We start from the raw sequence: 18,528 nt of genomic DNA, 5'->3' as shown, positions 1-18,528 counted from the left end.
TTTTTGGGGAAGGAGGTGATTATGTACAGTGGTACCTTGGGTTAAGAACTTAACCATATTTTTTGCTCTATAAGATGCACCAGACCACAAGACGCACCTAGTTTTTGGAGGAGGAAAACAAGAAAAAAAAATATTCTGAATCTCAGAAGCCAGAACAGCAAGAGGGATCGCTACGCAGTGAAAGCAGCAATCCCTCTTGCTGTTCTGGCTCCTGGGATAGCTGCACAGCCTGCATTCGCTCCATAAGACGCACAGACATTTCCCCTTACTTTTTAGGAGGGAAAAAGTGAGTCTTATAGAGCAAAAACTATGGTAATTCGTTCCGGAGGTCCATTCTTAACCTGAAACTGTTCTTAACCTGAGGTACCACTTTAGCTAATGAGGACCTCCCGCTGCGCCGCTGCCGTACCTGGAGATGCTGGGGATTGAACCTGGGACCTCCTGCATGCAAAGCAGGTGCCCTGCCACTGAGCCACAGCCCTTCCCTGCCTCTTGGCAAGAGACCTGCCACTATGCACTGAGCCATGTGGATCTTGGATTGAACCTAGTATTGGCAGGTGGGCAGGCCCACTGTCCATATGGGACCGCTTACTCAAATATAACACCCCCGTCTAATGTGGGGGAGCCCTAGCAGGCTTACCTGAGGGTAAGAGGTGGGCCTGGGGATCGCAGCACTATTGAGTGGTTGGGAACCACCATTTCAATTTCCCACAATCCCCTCAAGCCATTTATCTTTCTGAGGTGAAGGACAAGATGGCACCATGACCAGACCATCCCATGTACAGAACCTAAGCAGACTGGCAGATGAATCTTGTTGCTATATACGCAATGGGGTTGTGTCCCCCACCTCATCTGAAGATGGCATTGCAGGACAGGCACACACAGCTCTGACCTCATAGGGAATGATACAGCCAAGAGGCCACTGCCTACCGCCCCTGCCACCTGAAGCAGTTGCCTCACCCTACCTAATGGTAGAGCCGGCCGTTTATGGGACATTTCAGTGGTGGCTTCCAGCTGCAGCTGCCTGCTACTGATTGAAACACTGTATTATTATTATTACTATATCATAGAAACATTGAGTTGGAAGGGGCTAGAAGGAATCTTTTGTACAATGTGTATCAAGCCACTTTAAACAACCCTGGCTTTTCCCAAATTATGTTCACAGTGGTTTAATATGCAATCCCTTTTCCCAGGGAGCTCTGGGAATTATAGCTCTGGGAGGGGAACGGGCACCCCCCAAATAACTCTCAGCACCCTTTTTAAAATATATAATTTTAATTAAACTTTTCTAATTTACATTTCAAAATATTCATTTAGATGACCTAAATCAATGACTTCCCTTCTTTTCTTTTGGTGGTTCATTTTGCATACCATACACCCCTGCATATTTTAAATGCACTATACTATTCAGTAATCCATTGTTACATCCATCAAAATTTATTTACACTGTTGAGTTTATCTTAATTCTACCAGCGTTTTTAAATAAACACAATTTTCACCCATATATTGAGTAAACATTTTCCAGTCTTCTTTAAAAGTATGTTCTTCTTGTTCTTTTATTCTATATGTTAAATCTGCAGGCTGTGTGTATTCCATCCATTTATGTTGCCAGTCTTCTTTGGTTGGGACCTCTCTTGTTTTCCATTTTTTGGCTAGCAGAACACGGGCCGCAGTAGTAGCATACATAAATAATCTTTTTTGATACCTGGGAATTTCCCTCTGAATTATCCACAACAAAAAAGACTGTGTGTTTTTTTTTGAAAGGTACTTTTAAACATCCCCCCCCCCAATTCATTATATATCATTTCCCAAAACTCTTTTACCCTTTCACAAGTCCACCACATATGGTAAAATGTACCCTCAACCTCATTACATCGCCAGCACTTACCTGATTCAGACTTATACATTTTAGCAAGTCTACTCGGAGTTAAATGCCATCTATAAATGAATTAAAATGATAACTCTCAGCACCCTTAACAAGCTATATCGTTCCCAGGATCCTTTGAAGGAAGCCATGGCCATTTAAACTGGAATCATACTGCTTTAAAGGTATAGTGCAGACAGGGCCGGATTTAGGTTAGATGAGGCCCTAAACTACTGAGGTAATGGGGCCCTTTATATGTCCAGCTGTCCTTTGTCAACAACAAGTTATCGCTGCTTTTTTGTGTTGAATATATGCTATATGGTAATTTACGGACCTAATGCTGTTTTAGGGGTTGTTTTTAAAAGTCTGGAATGGATTTTGCATTACTTTTTGCATTACTTTCTATGGAATCCGTTTTGTATTACTTTCTTTGGAAAAGCACACCTTGGTTTGGGAAGGCTTTGGTTTGGAACAGACTTCCAGAACGGATAAAGTTTGAGAACCAAGGTACCACTGTATATAGGAATGAGCAAACCAGTGATATTTTAGGGAGCAGGCTAGCAGGCGGGGCCCATTACTAACATCACAGGAGCCTACACAACACAAAACACCGTTGCTGTGTGTAGGTTTTGTTTCATTTGTTTTTATCTTATATTTTGGAAATGTATGTCCAGTTTTTCCCTTTTAAATTTTTTTGGGGTCCCCAAGAGAGTGGGGCTCCAAGCTATAGCTTGTTTAGGGGAGAAGAGTCGGTGGAAGAAGATTGGAAGAAATTTAAAGATTATTTACAGAAACCTTGTAAAATTAATGAATGTTAGAAGGATGTTGGAATGAAGTTATATGGCTTTAGCAGAAATGTTATAAAGGATTAAGTAAAAATAGATTGTTAATTGGTGAAAGGAGGAAAAGTAAAGTTACATTATGTCAAGATAAATTATAGGACAAAAACTGAGAAAGATGGAAAGGATTTGCTGAAATAGCTAACCGAACTAGAATACAAAAAAGGAAGGTGTGAGGAGGTCAATGAAACAAGCAAATGAAAGATAAGTTATGGGAATATTCGTTGTGTTTTTAATTGTTTCTATTTTTGTTTTGTTATGTGTTGTTTTGTTTTTGTTTAATTTTGTGTTTTCTTTCCCCCCCGTTCTGTAACCCTTAAAACTTTAATAAATATTACTTTAAAAAAACAAAAACAAGCTATAGCTTGTTTAGTTTATACGTAAATCCGGCACTGTAAGCTTACTGTAAGCCAACCCAGAAGTGGCAGGGTATACTGAGTGCAGATAGAGCATAAGTAACTGATGAAAACATTGCCTGTCTTTTCAGCAAGGAGTACCCAGTGGTTCCCAGAAGCACCGTCCGGCAGAAGGTGTCTTCCAACCATAGCCCTTTCAGCGGCGAGAACCGGGCGCTGCCTGCCTCTTCCAACCTCGGGTCTCAGTTCCAGTGTGAGAACGGCGTTTCCAGCACTTCGCAGGACCTGCTACCAGCTGCCAACTCGTACCCCGTGTCGCAGGACCACGGCCAGATTTACCACTGCACCAAGAGAAAAGGTCAGGCCCTTTGAGCAAACCTCACCTTCCTGGAAGAGAAATTAGGTCCGCTTTCCCTTTTAGAGGCAATCTATCCAATTGGCACTCCCCCAAACAATGCAGGAATCAAATCGCAGCTGCCCTTTCAGAGCCATACTTCTCCGAATTTCGCGACACAGATTCCCCAAGCAAACGGTGTTTACAAAGATGCATGGGTTAGGGGAAACAAGGAATATTTTACGGAAAATAACATACAAAAAGGCATTACATTAGGGGAAACTGTTTGCGAAAATGTGTATGTTACTCAAAGATGCATGCCAAAATTAAATTATCTACTGTATTATTTGTTAATCTTATTAGTAGCTCTTTTTTTTTTTTACAAAAGTAGTTCAAAGTGACTTACAACAAGAAATACGCAACATACCGACATCAAAACCAGCATGAAGAAAAACAGAGAAAAAACACAAAAATATGTTTGTTAGAACTTCTCACTAAAACGGTGAATTTCCATGAGGATTTCTTAAACATAGTAAACAAGTTGCAAATTGATGCAGGAATGTAGAGAAAATCCAATATTAGAAAAAAATGAGAAACCAATAAAGACTGAAATGGGTAGATTTCCTTCTTTGGGTGGCAGAGAGTCCTTGGCATTTATTTATTTCTTGAGTCCATGTTACGGATCTCTTCTGCCTGTTTAATGACAACAGGGATGGCTCATGATGGCTAAGAATAGGAGGAGAAATTTGGTTTGGTTTGCCCTTTGAAGTGAACCTATCTAATTTGTGCTTCTTGGAACAGTATGCAAACTGAAAATTCACACTTCTCTGAATTTTGCAGTGCCATTTCCCAAGCAAATACAATGGTGCCTCAGTTTAAGAACAGTCCTGTTTAAGAACAATTCGGTTATGAACTCCGCAAAACTGGAAGTAGTGTCCCGGTTTGCAAACTTTACCTTGGTCTAAGAACGGAATCTGAACGGTGGAAGGGCACTGGTGGTGGGAAGCCTCATTAGGGAAAGCACACCTTGGTTTAAGAACAGTTTCTGTTTAAGAATGGACTTCCACAACAGGTTAAGTTTGGAAACTGAGGTACCATTGTATTGTGTGCAAAAAATGTGTGTTTTAGGGAAAAGTGTGCATGCAAGTTGACATATATCAGGGAAGATAATGTACAAAAATGCATTTTGTTAGAGGCTATATCGCCTGTCAAAATGTTTTCGTTAGGGAAAATTGCAGGCGGATTGCATAGCAAAACAATAATTGCATACAAAATTCCATACAATTCCAAAGCGCCATACAATTCCAATCCATTCCAGAATTTCCCATTGCATGCCATTGTAAAATTCTGCGCAGTTGCATACAGTTCTTTGGAAGTGCCTTTGCATACAAAAGCCTACCCTTCCGATGGGTAGGAGAATTGTGTACAAAAACTTGTATTAGGAGAGATGCGCTCTGAAATGCTGGTGGATTATTGTGAGACCTTAAAAAAACACGGGTGCAGAAATGCGGTAAACATAATTTCAGACTGGGGAAAAAGAGAAATGGAAAGAAATCAGAGCGGACAGGCTTGTCCATTCACAGTGATGACTGCCTCCCGCACCCCCCGCCCTCTGTAGCATGCATTAGTATACATGTATTTGCAACAGAAACAAGACATCATTCTGCCTCCCTCATCCTCCCACCAACCAGTGCTTCATTTCTCCAATTTGAACTTTAGTCCATCTCCATAGGAAGCTGCCTTATTACTGAGTCCATCTAGCATTGTCTACCAAGAAGCAACAGCCATGACCCAGTTGTGGGGAAATGCAGAACACCAGTAATTTATCCAACCAGATAAGCATAGGAAGCTGCCTGAGTCAGACCACTGATCCATCTAGCTCAGTGCGGTTGACACTGACTGGCAGCTGCTCTGTAGAGTTTCATGCAAGGGAGCCTCTCCCCACCCTATCTGGCGATGTCGGAGACTGGACCCAGGACCTTCTGCCTGCAAGCAGATGCTTAACCGTGGAGCTACTGGCCTCCACTTTCCCCTTCTCCCCCACTCTTTCCATTTCTCTGGCTGCTTTTCCCATTGGCCGCTATTCCGGCAATTTCAGTCTGCATTATTGAAGAGCAGCATAGATGAAACCCAGAGAGATGGCCGCATAGTTCTATAGAAGCTGAATCCACATCCAGGGAGATAGCTGGTGCCTGGGATAAAGATAGCTTATCAGGCCAGGAGGCCTCTGAGAAGGATTCGGGATTAATACAAACGCTTAAATAGCTGATGCAAGGTTATTCCGAGGGGTGAAATTTACTGCTATTTCAAGAGACTACACAGGCTCTTTTGACTACTAGCTCACATGGGATTCGAGAGCAATGTTTTGACATTGGGCCATTCATTTATTTTCTTTAACATCTTGAAAGTTTTTTTTTAATGAAGTAGATTTATTATTATTAAAATAATAAAAACATTAATATCCAGTGTTACAGACAATCAATTCAAAGAAACAAAGCTCCAGCAATCCCATACACCCTTAATAAGCTATGAGTAGATCTAGACCTCCTTCTGAGCAGATAATATATGTACAATTACGACATAAGCATATATTTAACTGTTTCTTTTTATATATTTGTATTTTAAAATAGATTTATACGTTAGTTGACCAAATAACTTTCTAAGCGCTGTACACAGTAATTAAACACATCACTGTTCAAAAGAAAATCCACATCACTGTTCAAAAGAAAATCCACATCACTGTTCAAAAGAAAATTGGCATAAAATAATTATGAAAAAACAGGAATTAAATCAACTCACATTTTAAAATGACAATATCGATGGCAAGTCTGGGTAGGCTTGCTGAAATAAAAACAAAGTTTTCAGCAGGCATCTAAAACAGTGAGGGCACCTGCCTAATGTTGATTGCTGTTTTCAAAAACCCATGAATTTTGCAGCAGCAGCATAAGAACAGAAGAAGACCCTGCTGGATCAGGCCAATGGCCCATCCAGTCCAGCTTCCTGTAGACAACCAGATGACTATAGGAAATCCACAAGCAGGACCCAAGCACAAGAGCATCACCCCTGTGGTTTCCAGCAACGGGCATTCAGAAGCATTGCTGCCTCCAGCTGTGAAGGCAGAGCAGAGCCATCCTGGCTACCAGCAATTTATATCTTCCATGAATTTGTCCAATCCTCTTTTCAAGGCATCCAAGTTGGCGGCCATTGCTGCCTCCTGGCAAAGGCAGTTCCATGAGAAGGCTATCCATGGTTCCAAGGCATGATGGCTCTGCTTTGCTTCCACAGTCAGAGCCACTGATGCTTCTGAATACCGGTTTCTGGAATAATAATAATATAATAATAGTTACAGATAGGTAGCCGTGTTGGTCTGCCATAGTCAAAACAAAAAAAATTCCTTCCAGTAGCACCTTAAAGACCAACTAAGTTAGTTCTTGGTATGAGCTTTCGTGTGCATGCACACTTCTTCAGATAGTGGTATCTGAAGAAGTGTGCATGCACACGAAAGCTCATACCAAGAACTAACTTAGTTGGTCTTTAAGGTGCTACTGGAAGGAATTTGTTTTGTTTTGAATATAATAATAATTTATTATTTATACCCCGCCCATCTTGCTGGGTTTCCCCAGCCACTCTGGGCGGCTTCCAACAGAATATTAAAATACAATAACCTATTAAACATTAAAAGATTCCCTAAAAAGGTCTGCCTTCAGATGTCTTCTAATGGTAGTTGTTTTTCTCTTTGACATCTGGTGGGAGGGCGTTCCACAGGGCAGGTGCCACTACCAAGAAGGCCCTCTGCCTGGTTCCTTATAGCTTTGCTTCTCGCAGTGAGGGAACCATCAGAAGGCCCTCAGCACTGGACCTCAGTGTCCGGGCAGAACGATGGGGGTGGAGACGCTCCTTCAGGTATACTGGACTGAGGCCGTTTAGGGCTTTAAAGGTCAGCACCAACACTTTGAATTGTGCTCAGAAACGTACTCATGCTTGGAAACCATGCAGGGAGGGAGGGGGTGAATTCAGATTCTGCTTGCAGTAATCCCACAGACATCTGGTTGTCCACTGTGAGAATTGGATGCTGGGCGAGATGGGCCATTGGGCTGATACAGGAGGCTCTTCTCATGTTCTTATGAGTATGAATGGGGTGCTGGGACTGATGGAAGTTGGAGTCGGAAACAAATGGAGGGTGGCAGGTTGGCAAAGGACAATTTGGGGCAGTTGAGGCCTTCCCTTTCATTGAGTGCTCCACACCCAAGGAAGCATGGGCCTGCATACACACTATCTCTGTAGTGGCTGTGGCTTCTCCCAACAAACTGTAGCTGGCTCTTTCTTGAACTACATTATTACCATTATTATCATTATCATTATTATTACTACCCCACCCATGTGACTGTGTTGCCCCAGCCACTCTGGGCAGCTTCCAACATATATAAAAACATTCAACATTACACATTAAAAAGCTTCCCTATACAGGGCTGCCTTCAGATGTCTTCTAAAGGTTATATAGTTACTCATTTCCTTGACATCTGACAGGAGGGGGTTCCACAGGGCGGGTGTCACTACCAAGAAGGCCCTCTGCCTGGTTCCCTGTTACTTCACTTCCCGTGCCAGAAAGCCCTCTGAGCTGGATCTCGGTGTCTGGACTGAATGATGGGGTGGAAACACTCCTGCAGCTATACAGGGCTGAGGCCGTTTAGGACTTTGAATTGTGCTCCCTCAAGAAACTACAGTTCTGGGATTCCTGGGGAGAAGCCATGTGCTTTAACTGTGTGGTGTGTTCACCCACCCAGCCATCGTCTACAGAACACCATGCTGTGGCAAACCTATTCCACTTAAACGGTCCTACATGACCGTCTCCATATAGATATGCAATGCAACCCTTCCTTATCCACTGTCTGCTGCCCTTCCCCAAAAAAGCATCCCAAACCGAGCCGTAACAGCAAAGAGGATGGCCCAAACTCTGATTACGGCCCTGGTCACAGGGAGGCAATCCATCATCTGTCTCCCAACATGGCAGCGTGATAAAGAATCAACAAAGTTTTCCTTCCAGGGTTGGGATTCCCACTGAGTGGGTGGCTCTTTGTGGCTCCCTTCCTCTCCCCTCTCCCACTTTATCTAATTTCCTCATATTGTCACAGGCAGGAGGACTATCTCTCCCATGGTGTTCTCTCTCTCTCCCCCCTCCAAAGCCTCTTGCAGCATGCCCAGCTCAGTGAGATGGCCGAGGGAGGGGTGTTTGTGTGCGGAGGAGAGCCTTGTCTCCTTCATATCTCCCCAATAGCTCAAGCTTGATGGGCAGAGGAGGGCTCATTTATCAAAGCTGCCACAAGCTTTGATCGCTGACAAGAGACCTTCCAGCACAGTCTGTAAATCGGGATGGGGCATCTCCAGGGCGTGAGCTGGCTTCTCCTGGCTGAAATTTTCGACTTTGCTAGGTCAAAAGCAATCTACTACATTGGCAAGCGGGTGGCAGTGGGAGGAAAAGGCAGGATTTATGGAACTAGCAAAAAGTACATAGGCACATAGGAAGTTGATGATGATATTTATATTTGTTTATTATTCTTATTGTTGTTGATCCTGTTATTTACTACCTGCCCTTCACTGTAAAGCCCCAGGGTGAGTTGCCACATTTAAAAACCCAATGCTGAAAACAATTTAAACTTACAATCACAAAATTAAATACAGGGTGCAAAATACATTGCTAGAAATAGAACATGTTCTTTCATACCCACACCAAGGAAATTTTACTGAATCAGGCCACTGGTCTGTGCAGATCAGTATTGCCTGTATGAAGGGCAGGGAACCTTTTTTGGCCCAAGGGCCCCATCCCCTTCTGGGGGCCACATGTGCAGGTGGGGTGGGGCCAGAGGCAAAGGTGAATGGAGATATGCAGGCCAAATTTAACTTTATGCTGTAGGTTTCTACACCCACCCACCAGTCAGGGATAAACGCCCTATCTAGGGAAGGAAGATGCACTATCAGAGTTCAAGGACGTATTCCAGCCAGGGGGAAAGCGCTCAGGGAGTGTATGAAGGAAAGGTGGTGAGGGGTGTGTGGCCTGTGGAGACCCCCAAGGGCCAGTCAAAGACCTGGAGGGGCTATATTCAGGGGCGTAGCAAGAGAGGTGCGATAGGTGCGGCCTGCCCTAGTTGTCCCCACTGAGGTGGGTGATAAAATGGTGGGTGGCACTCACCGCAGGGGCTGCAGCTGTAGGGTGGCTGAGTGGGTGGAAGCAGGCGGATTCCAGTGCCCCCTTGGGCAGCTGGCCCTGCCCCTGGCACAGGGCACGCATGCCACCCCAGGCGCCCAATCGGCTTGCTCTGCCACTGGCTACATTTAGCCCTCGGTCCTGAAGTTCTACCCAGACTAGCAGCAACCCTCCAGGATTTTAAGCAGGGGGTCTCTCCCATCCCTACCTGGAGATTGAATCAGGAAGACGTTATGTCTGCAGAGCAGTTGCTCTAACCACTGAACAACACTGCAGCATATCATAACCATCCCTATGTAAAAAGGGCTTGCGCCTTTGGATAGCAAGGTCTGGAGACTCAGTTCCTTTTTTTTAAGTTAAAGGATCTGAGGTAGCCACATTGGGAAAGGTGTGCTATAAGTCAAAGAAAGCAGTACAGTGGTACTTTGCTTTGCAAATACTTTGGATTACAACCATTTTGCATCACAAGCACATCAAACCCGAAAGTGTGTGTCCCTTTTTTTGGATTACAACCCATTTTTTTTATTACAACCCATTTTTTTTTGAAGGCCCCATTGGTGAAAGCGTGCCTTGGGTTACAACCTGTTTTGGTTTACAACCAGACCTCCAGAACAGATTATGGTTGTAAACCAAGGTACCACTGTAATGAGAGGGATCAGGTATGATCATATATGTTCACACAGGGATGTATGTACAGTGGTACCTCGGGTTAAGAACTTAATTCATTCTGGAGGTCCGTTCTTAACCTGAAACTGTTCTTAACCTGAAGCACCACTTTAGCTAATGGGGCCTCCTGCTCCTGCCGCCACGCGATTTCTGTTCTCATCCTGAAGCAAAGTTCTTAACCTCAGGTACTATTTCTGGGTTAGCGGAGTCTGTAACCTGAAGCGTCTGTAACCCGAGGTACCATTGTAGGCTGTATCCAGAAGAAAAAAAAATCTGCAGCAAGGTAGCCCAAATTCAACATGGATCCAGTTAGTGCCGTCTTGTGACCGTAACATGGTTTTCATGCAATGAATAGTTTAACTATGGAACTCACTGCCAAAGGAAGCAGTGATAGCCGCCATAGTGGATGGCCTTTGATAGCTTCTAGCCATGATAGCTGTGCTCTGACTTCACTCTTTGACGCAGTCATGTTTCTGAATACCAGTTGCTGGAAACAACAGGAGGGGAGAGGACTCTTATACTGAGGTCCAGCTTGCAGGCTTCCCATTGAGGTATCTGGTTGGTCACTGTTGAGGACAGGATGCTAGAATAGATGGGCCATTGGCCTGTTCCAAGAGGCTCTTCTTATGTTATATATTAACATGGGATGCTGCCTTATACTGAGTTAAATCCTTCGATCCATTGAGCTCAGTATCTTCAGGCTTGAACCTGCAGGTGCTGGGGACCTTCCGCGTGCAAAGCAGATTCTCTGCTGCTGAGCTACAGCTTTCTCCTCTTGCCCAACAAAAGGGAAATCTATCCTCCTCCTCCAGTTCCTTCTTCTCCTTTGTCTGTTCTGCACAGTTCCCAATGTGCATCCCCTCCCACATGCACACAGTTCCTTCACAGGCTTCCCTTTTGCTCTGCAGACAATGCCTGCCCTATACTGTGTTGTTATTTGTGTATTATGACAGCATCTATTATCATCACCATTATAGACCGCAAGCTAGACTGGGGCGTCTCCGATGCGGGAGCCTGCCTGACTTCCATCCAAAGAGCTGGGTGAAAGGAGATACGCTCCTCTCTCTAATCTTGCTGCTGTTGTTTCCACTGCCCCTTCCAGCAGTCAGACACTTATTTTGCGCCGAGGTCTCAGCAGGGGTGCAATTTAATGGAGGGCATTAAAAAACTGGATCGTACACTCTCTCACACACATACCGTGTGTCAGACAATATGTTGCTATTCCTGCGGAGCATTTACATTTCTGCTCAGCTCACATCTTCTGCATCCAAGAGGCGTTTTGCAGGATCAGGCCAAAGGGGTCCCATAGAGCCCAGCCTGCTGTTCTCAGAGTGGGCAAGCAGACCTCCCAACGGGAAGGCAGAAAGGAGAATCTGAGCACAACAGCAGTGCTCTTCTCATTTGTGATTCCCAGCTGGTAAGCAGAAGGATTTCAATCCTGTGTGGTGCTGGTTGTTTCTCCTTCATGAGCAGATTCCATGTGTCCCCCCCCCCCATGTGGGCAGCCACCTCCCCCACCCCACCAGAAGGTGCAGCTCTGGTTTCAGTCCCTACAAAACAGGGACTGAAAAAATTCCCTGATCATCCTCAACTCCCCATCACTGAATGTAAGAAGAGCTTGGCTGCTGGATTAGGGCAAAGGACCATGAAGCCCAACATCCTGCTCTCAGATTGGCTAACAAGACACCAAAATGGAAAGTCCAGAAGCAGGACTTGAGTATAACAGCAGGGCTTTCTGCACTTGTCATTGTGAGATCAGGTGACTGACAGGTGGGTGGCTCCACCCACCTGCCAAACATGGCCTGCGTGTATGTCGGGGGCAGTGTTAGAAATTCAGATATATAAGCTAGGCACCAAATGGCTCCTAAAACCAAGGTTACAGTCACCCAAACGGAATGTTTACTTGCCATTTTGGGGGCAAAACAGCTCTGAAGCCTTATTTTTCAAAGGATGGACTGATTGTGATTGATTCTCATTTAAACATCTGGCTAGTTCAGATGACAACCTTGAGCTACGTTAAGAATTTTGAGAACTTAAAGAAGAAAAGTCACTTGATCCAGGGACAGTCCACATACCTATTAGCCTATTCCGACCTCTTTTTCTAAAGGGTGACAGCTCCTGCTCAGGCTGCACAGAAAAAGCATTTTGCTTCCAGAAATTCATTTTGATTGTGCAGAAAAAATAGAACTGATGGAATTCTACAGGGTGGGGCATTAGTGTGTGAAAACAGCCCAGATCCAATGATGCCCAGGCATGCACCTTCAGGTGGTTGAGATACCTGACGCCCAGGTATCTTCACTTGGTTGCAAGTGGCCGAAAGCCAGGTTCAAAATGCGCCTGGTGCCTGGTTATTTTTGAACACTGGTTGGGGTGGGGGAGAGATAAGGATCCAGTATACTGGTTGGATTCAGTTCTTGATATGGTCCTTTGGTCTGATCCAGCAGGACATCATCGATGTCTCACAGTGTTCCTCATTCACTGTGTATTTTTTTTTTTGTCTCTTCATCAGATGAAGAATGTTCCACCACAGAACATCCTTACAAAAAGCCCTACATGGAGACGTCTCCTCCAGAAGAAGACCCTTTCTATCGCTCCACCTACTCCCAGCAGCAGGGACTCAATACCAGTGCGTACAGGACTGAGTCTGCTCAGCGCCAAGCCTGCATGTACGCCAGCTCTGCGCCACCCACGGAACCGGTGCCCAGCCTAGAAGACATCAGCTGCAACACGTGGTCCGCTGTGCCGTCCTACAGCAGCTGCACAGTGACTGCCATGCAGCCTATGGACAGGCTGCCTTACCAGCACTTCTCTGCCCATTTCACTTCTGGCCCCCTCATGCCCCGGCTTGCCACAGTCGCCAACCATACCTCATCGCAGATCGGGGAGACGCATGCCATGTTCCAGCACCAGACCTCCGTCCCTCACCAGCCAATTGTCCGGCAATGTGGACCTCAGACAAGCATACAGTCGCCTCCCAGCAGCCTACAGCCAGCGGAATTCCTTTATTCCCATGGGGTACCCCGAACCCTCTCACCCCACCAGTACCATTCCGTGCATGGGGTGGGCATGGTGCCAGAATGGAGCGAGAACAGCTAACAAGGCAATCAAGGGAGAGGATTGCTGGAGAGATTTCACTGCAAACTAAGAGTGGTGTTTGTTTGTTTGTTTGCAAGACTTGTTTTAACTGAATGTTAATATCTAAGCACTCGAGAGATGGACAGCGTCCTATCCTCTGGGCAGACCATGGTATTGTATCTCCTGGCTTTCCTTTCTTGCGACCAATGACAAACTGATCCATGCTGTTCCGCCCTGCCCCACGCCATACAGCCCCCCCCCCATGCCCAGACATAGCCACACTGAGTTTGCATTGCTTCCACACCAACTTGTGCCCTTGCACAACATTATAGTTTTGTTTTGTTTTCAGGTGAAACACGGGAGTTTTGCTACCTTTCTTGACACGCGGAGAGTGCTCATACAAGACGATCAGAATATGTCGTGTTTTCTTTTCTCCTCTCTCTCTCTCTCTCTCTCTCTCTCTCTCTCTCTCTCTCTCTCTCCTTTTCTTTCTTTTTTTTGGTGTTGATATTGACATTGTTATATAATAAATGATAATATATATCTATCTATCTACATCTATCTATATATTCCTTGGAGTCTCGCGAAAAGAACCTGTCCCTTTTCACAGAGACTTAAAAAGGCTAGGGAGGGGATTCGAGGGTTGAAGAGTGTGTAAGGTTTCTTTTCAAAAGGGTGGAAGTAATTCACAGGTAAAACACTTTGGTACCTACCTCTGACAGGCACTTCAACTTTGAAAAGTTTCTGGCCTGATTTCGCTCCATTTTCATGCCTGGTCCATTTTGTAATGTGCCGCCGCCTAAAAATGGACCAAGATAGCTCACAGCAAATGAGCATCCACACTCAACTTGATCATTCTCTTTGCCTTCCTCTGTTATAAGTGGGGATGGGGGAGAAATTCCATTCTATTTACACTTTTGAAAACAGCATATGAAGTGAAATGCACCCATCCTTCAAAATCTTCATGTTTACTAATTTTGCAGTGCAGTTCTCCAGCCAATTCATGTGCACAGAAATGCATATGGTAGGGTCATGCATGCATAAAAATGCACATATTAAGGAAAACATTGCACAACAATGCATGGCATTACAGAATACAGGTTTGCAAAAGAGGAAGAAGAAGAGTATATTAGACAAAATCACATACAAAAATGTGTATATTAGAAAATCACACTAAACAGATCTGGAAAAGTCGAGAACTGAACTTAAAGTTAGAAAACTGAGAAATGCAGAGAAACCAATATTGACAGGTTCACCCACCCCTAGTTATAGAGAGTTGATTTTGCATGGCACAGATATCCTGTTTTAAATCATAAACAGGTTTGTTGTAGCATAAGATTTTGTGCAGTAGGACAGAGAGGAAACCTGTTTCCTTCCTGATGTCATTGGACTATAGCTCCCTCATCCCTGAACATTGGCCATCCTGTGTGGGGCTGATGGGAGGTGCAGTCTGACAACATCTGGAGAGTCACCATTTCCCTATTCCTGGACTAAATAGTCTACTTCACCAGATTCTTCAAGCCAAATTAGAAGTTATGCTAATGGCAACCACACATCTGGTGCTTTGCTCCTGCTAAAGTAAGAATGGTGGGCCATTGCCCTCCATATGTTGCTGGACCAGCTCTCATCATCCCTGAACAACCCCTGAACAACAACTGAGGTTTCCCCATCTCTACTGCAATGTCTGCTAAAACTTATCCATGATTCAACATAATAATGTTCTCCCTACATCACACCATTAGCAGTCATGAATAGAGGTGGTGAGAAAGCATGAAAGCAGGACTTGGGAAGGTACTGCTGGGTCTTATATACAGTGAGGGAGAAGAATAGTATATTGGCTGCCCTTTTTGGTAGAATTCAAAATAAGATCAGCACTCACACCATTTTCTAGCACGCAGTGGGGAATCTGTGGCCCTCAAGATGTTGCTAGGCTCCAACTTCTATCACCTCTGTTCATTGATCATGGTGGCTGAGGCTGATAGGAGTTGGAGTCCAACTGCACATCCCCCAACCCTGCCACTATTGGGAAAGATTGATGGTACTGTGTTTTTGCAAAGCAAGCACATCATCCAGCAAATCATGATGTTCTCATGCCTCTCATCTATGTCTTGTCTTGAAAAAGGACCTCTCCATCTTCCACTTCCCCCAGCAGATTTACTAATTGCCTTTGCACTTTGAGTTTGCTCATCCCTGGTGAGAGAGGTCCTTCTGTTTCGGGCAAGAGTAGTCAAGCTGTGGCCCTCCAGATGTTGTCACACTCCAGATCCCGCCAGGCCCAGTCAGCATTGCCAGTTGCAGTCCAGCAACATCCCGAGGGTCGCACGTTCCCCATCATTTAATTAAGATTGAGACTGAGATGCTGCAGAGCAGAAAATCCAGATCAAGTGCACTTTTGTCAGCATCACTTCTTTGTCCCAGGACAACAACAAAAATGTGGCCACCACATCAACTGAATTTTTAGATGTTTTGATGAAGTTACAGATAGGTTCTCTAGCCTCCATCAGATTATGGGCACCAGCTTACCATGAAAGAAACTCAAAACTATTTTTATTTTTGGAGTTAGCACAACTGAGGTCCATGTTCTCGAATGACAATCAGGTTAGGAATCCCCCCAGACGTTGTTGGAGTCCAAGTTCATCAGCCCCAACTAGGATGATAAGTGATCAGCGATGATGGGACTTGGACTCCAACTTGGGATGATGGGACTTGGCGGGTCCTTGACTTCTTGTCCATCCTGGTCCTCTGCCACAATCCCCAAAGTATTCTGGGAAGAGGTACAAGAAGTTCATGGCTGCTGTGCAAATATGACACCTGCTTCCTATGGAACCCAAAGCACTGTCTGGAATGACACATCACGTGAGGTTGTCCTTCTGTCACCAGCTCTGCTGAAATGTAAGTCTATGGTGGAACAATGGGGTTGTATCCAACCAAATTCTATTCAAATAAAACTCATTGAGATTAATGTACCTGTTAGTCATGGCCCTTAGCTGCAATGGGTTTGCTCTGAATACAATGAAAATTACATGCAGTTTAATGACAGGAGCCTTATCAGCAAAACAAGTTCCTCCAGGTTAAATATTGCTTGATTTGGATGCAGTTACTACAGGGGGACAATATAAATTAGTCTGTACTAAGGATGGTGTCAAAGATCTGGCAGTTTGGATTTGGGGGGTATTGAATATATCAAATTTGCAAGGGTTGATTTTTTTTGCCATCAAAACCCTTCACAGCATTATTTTTTTGGGTACTTTGCTGTGCACAGAATTCACTTAATCCTGACATTTTCAACCGTCCCTCAGCATCTTGCCACATATATTTCTTGGACCAAATCATGTCTGGTCTTGCCCCGCCTTCCCCCTGAATTGTCCAGTGTCATAATTTCTCCTACTTCCTGGTTTCGCCTCCTTTTTAAATTAGGCAAAAATGAGGTTGATCCCATCCAGTCATACTGGATAACACGTCTTATATTCTTACAGTGGCGTAGCGTGGGTTGTCGGCACCCGGGGCAAGGCAAGTAATTTGTGCCCCCTAACCCGTGAATTTGTGCCCCCTAACCCTTGGATTTGCGCCCCCTAACCCCCAGATGTTGCGCCCGGTGCGGCCGGCCCCCCATGCACCCCCCACGCTACGCCACTGTATTCTTGAACATCAATAAGTAAATTCACGTGACCTGAACACTTCAGAATGTCACTGAGGGCAAATGAGGGCAGCAGAGAGTAAAAACTAGTGAGGGCAATAGAAACAAGCATTGCCACTGAGGAATTTGTCAGCAATGAGGAAAACCACAAAGCACAATTGTGTGCTGTTTGGTTTCTTTCCTTCTGTACATGTCCATTTTTTAACCCATTAATGACTTTTACAACTTCTTTTTTAAAGTTTCCTTCTAAAGTGATGCTGGCCCTCCATAGGACCATTTTAATGAAATCTAGTGTTTTGAATCTCCCCCAGAAAAATACCTGAAACTAAGTTTGATGTGGGAAAAAAAATTATGTGTGTTTAGTAACCACCGAAAAACCAAATTTGTAAAAAATGATCATTCTATTCGTCTTCCTGTATAATTTTTCTTTTTTCTTTTTTTGACATATCTGCTTATGTTAACATGGGACGTTAAACAAAATCTGTGTTTAGAAAGTGCTGAGAAAGGTTGGGCAGTTGTGTGTAGGTAAAACAAAATCTAATTGCAGGGTTCTTTGGATGTAATTATTTTATTAGTACTATTTATTGATAAATAGGTATTCTGCTAAGGCATAACAGGTAATAAAATCAGCCACACAGCTGGTCAGAAACTTTTAAATTTTATTTTGTTGATACTTCATTGGCAAGCTTGAATTCTTTTTCCTTTCTTCCTTTCCAAACTGTACTTAAAAAAATAATAATTACAAATGACCCTAATTATGAAAATGGAATAAATATGTATGCACGGGAAAGAAAATGAATGACTGTCCACATGCATGGGAGACTGAGGTCACAAATACGTTTGCGTGTCTGTTTCTAAAGGGGTGGGAAGAACCTTTACCTATCTAATCTTTCCATATTTTTGTGTGACAATTTATGTCTAATAAATACCAGGTGCTCTGAAGTACAAGGTATCTGAATACCTGTTTTCCCCTGTGTCTGTGATGGATACCTGTGTCTCTGGTAGAGGAATGGATCCTTCAAAAACCCTTATGGGAAGAAAGTTGGGTGGCAACCTTTTACCTGCGCCCTCATTCCTCACTGGTTCCTCTTTAAAAAGAAATGTTGGAGCTAATGGGATAGAAAATAACTACAGTGGTTTCAGGGCTGGAGTAGTTTCATTCCCATTCCAGAGGTGAGCAGCTGAGGCTGGTCCGTTAGCGCAAATGGGACACTGCCCCAGAGACTGAAGGCTACTGTTGGCCATTCCTCACCTGCATGACGTCTTGCATGCTGGCATCATTCCACAGGTGGCAGTTGGTGCAAGGCCCTCCTAGCCCTGCACAAAGGGGTTTTGGGTTGTTCTACCTGGGATGGGGGTGGCGCTGTGGTCTAAACCACAGAGCCTAGGGCTTGCCGATCAGAAGGTCAGCAGTTTGAATCCCTGCGACGGGGTGAGCTCCCGTTGCTCGATCCCTGCTCCTGTCAACATAGCAGTTCGAAAGCACATCAAATTGCAAGTAGATAAATAGGTACCACTTGGCAGGAAGGGAAATGGCATTTTCGTGCGCTGCTCT

At 44.4% G+C, this 18,528-nt stretch overlaps 1 protein-coding gene across 3 annotated transcripts in view; it reads left to right on the top strand.

Moving 5' to 3' along the window:
• TBX5 (T-box transcription factor 5) overlaps window positions 1–13,891 on the top strand; it is a 97,725-nt gene extending 83,834 nt beyond the window's left edge. For all 3 annotated transcript variants that reach the window (XM_081892412.1, XM_081892413.1, XM_081892411.1), the window contains exons 8-9: window positions 3,191–3,417; window positions 12,771–13,891. In XM_081892412.1, the coding sequence (XP_081748538.1) occupies window positions 3,191–3,417; window positions 12,771–13,357 (814 nt within the window). In that variant the 3' untranslated portion in view covers window positions 13,358–13,891. The remainder of the gene's footprint in view (window positions 1–3,190; window positions 3,418–12,770) is intronic.
• Window positions 13,892–18,528: the final 4,637 nt, after the last annotated feature.

Source organism: Podarcis melisellensis (assembly GCF_964234715.1).
Source record: "Podarcis melisellensis genome assembly, chromosome: 16".
Taxonomy (NCBI): Eukaryota; Metazoa; Chordata; class Lepidosauria; order Squamata; family Lacertidae; genus Podarcis; species Podarcis melisellensis.
This window is presented reverse-complemented; position numbering and strand designations above follow the sequence as displayed.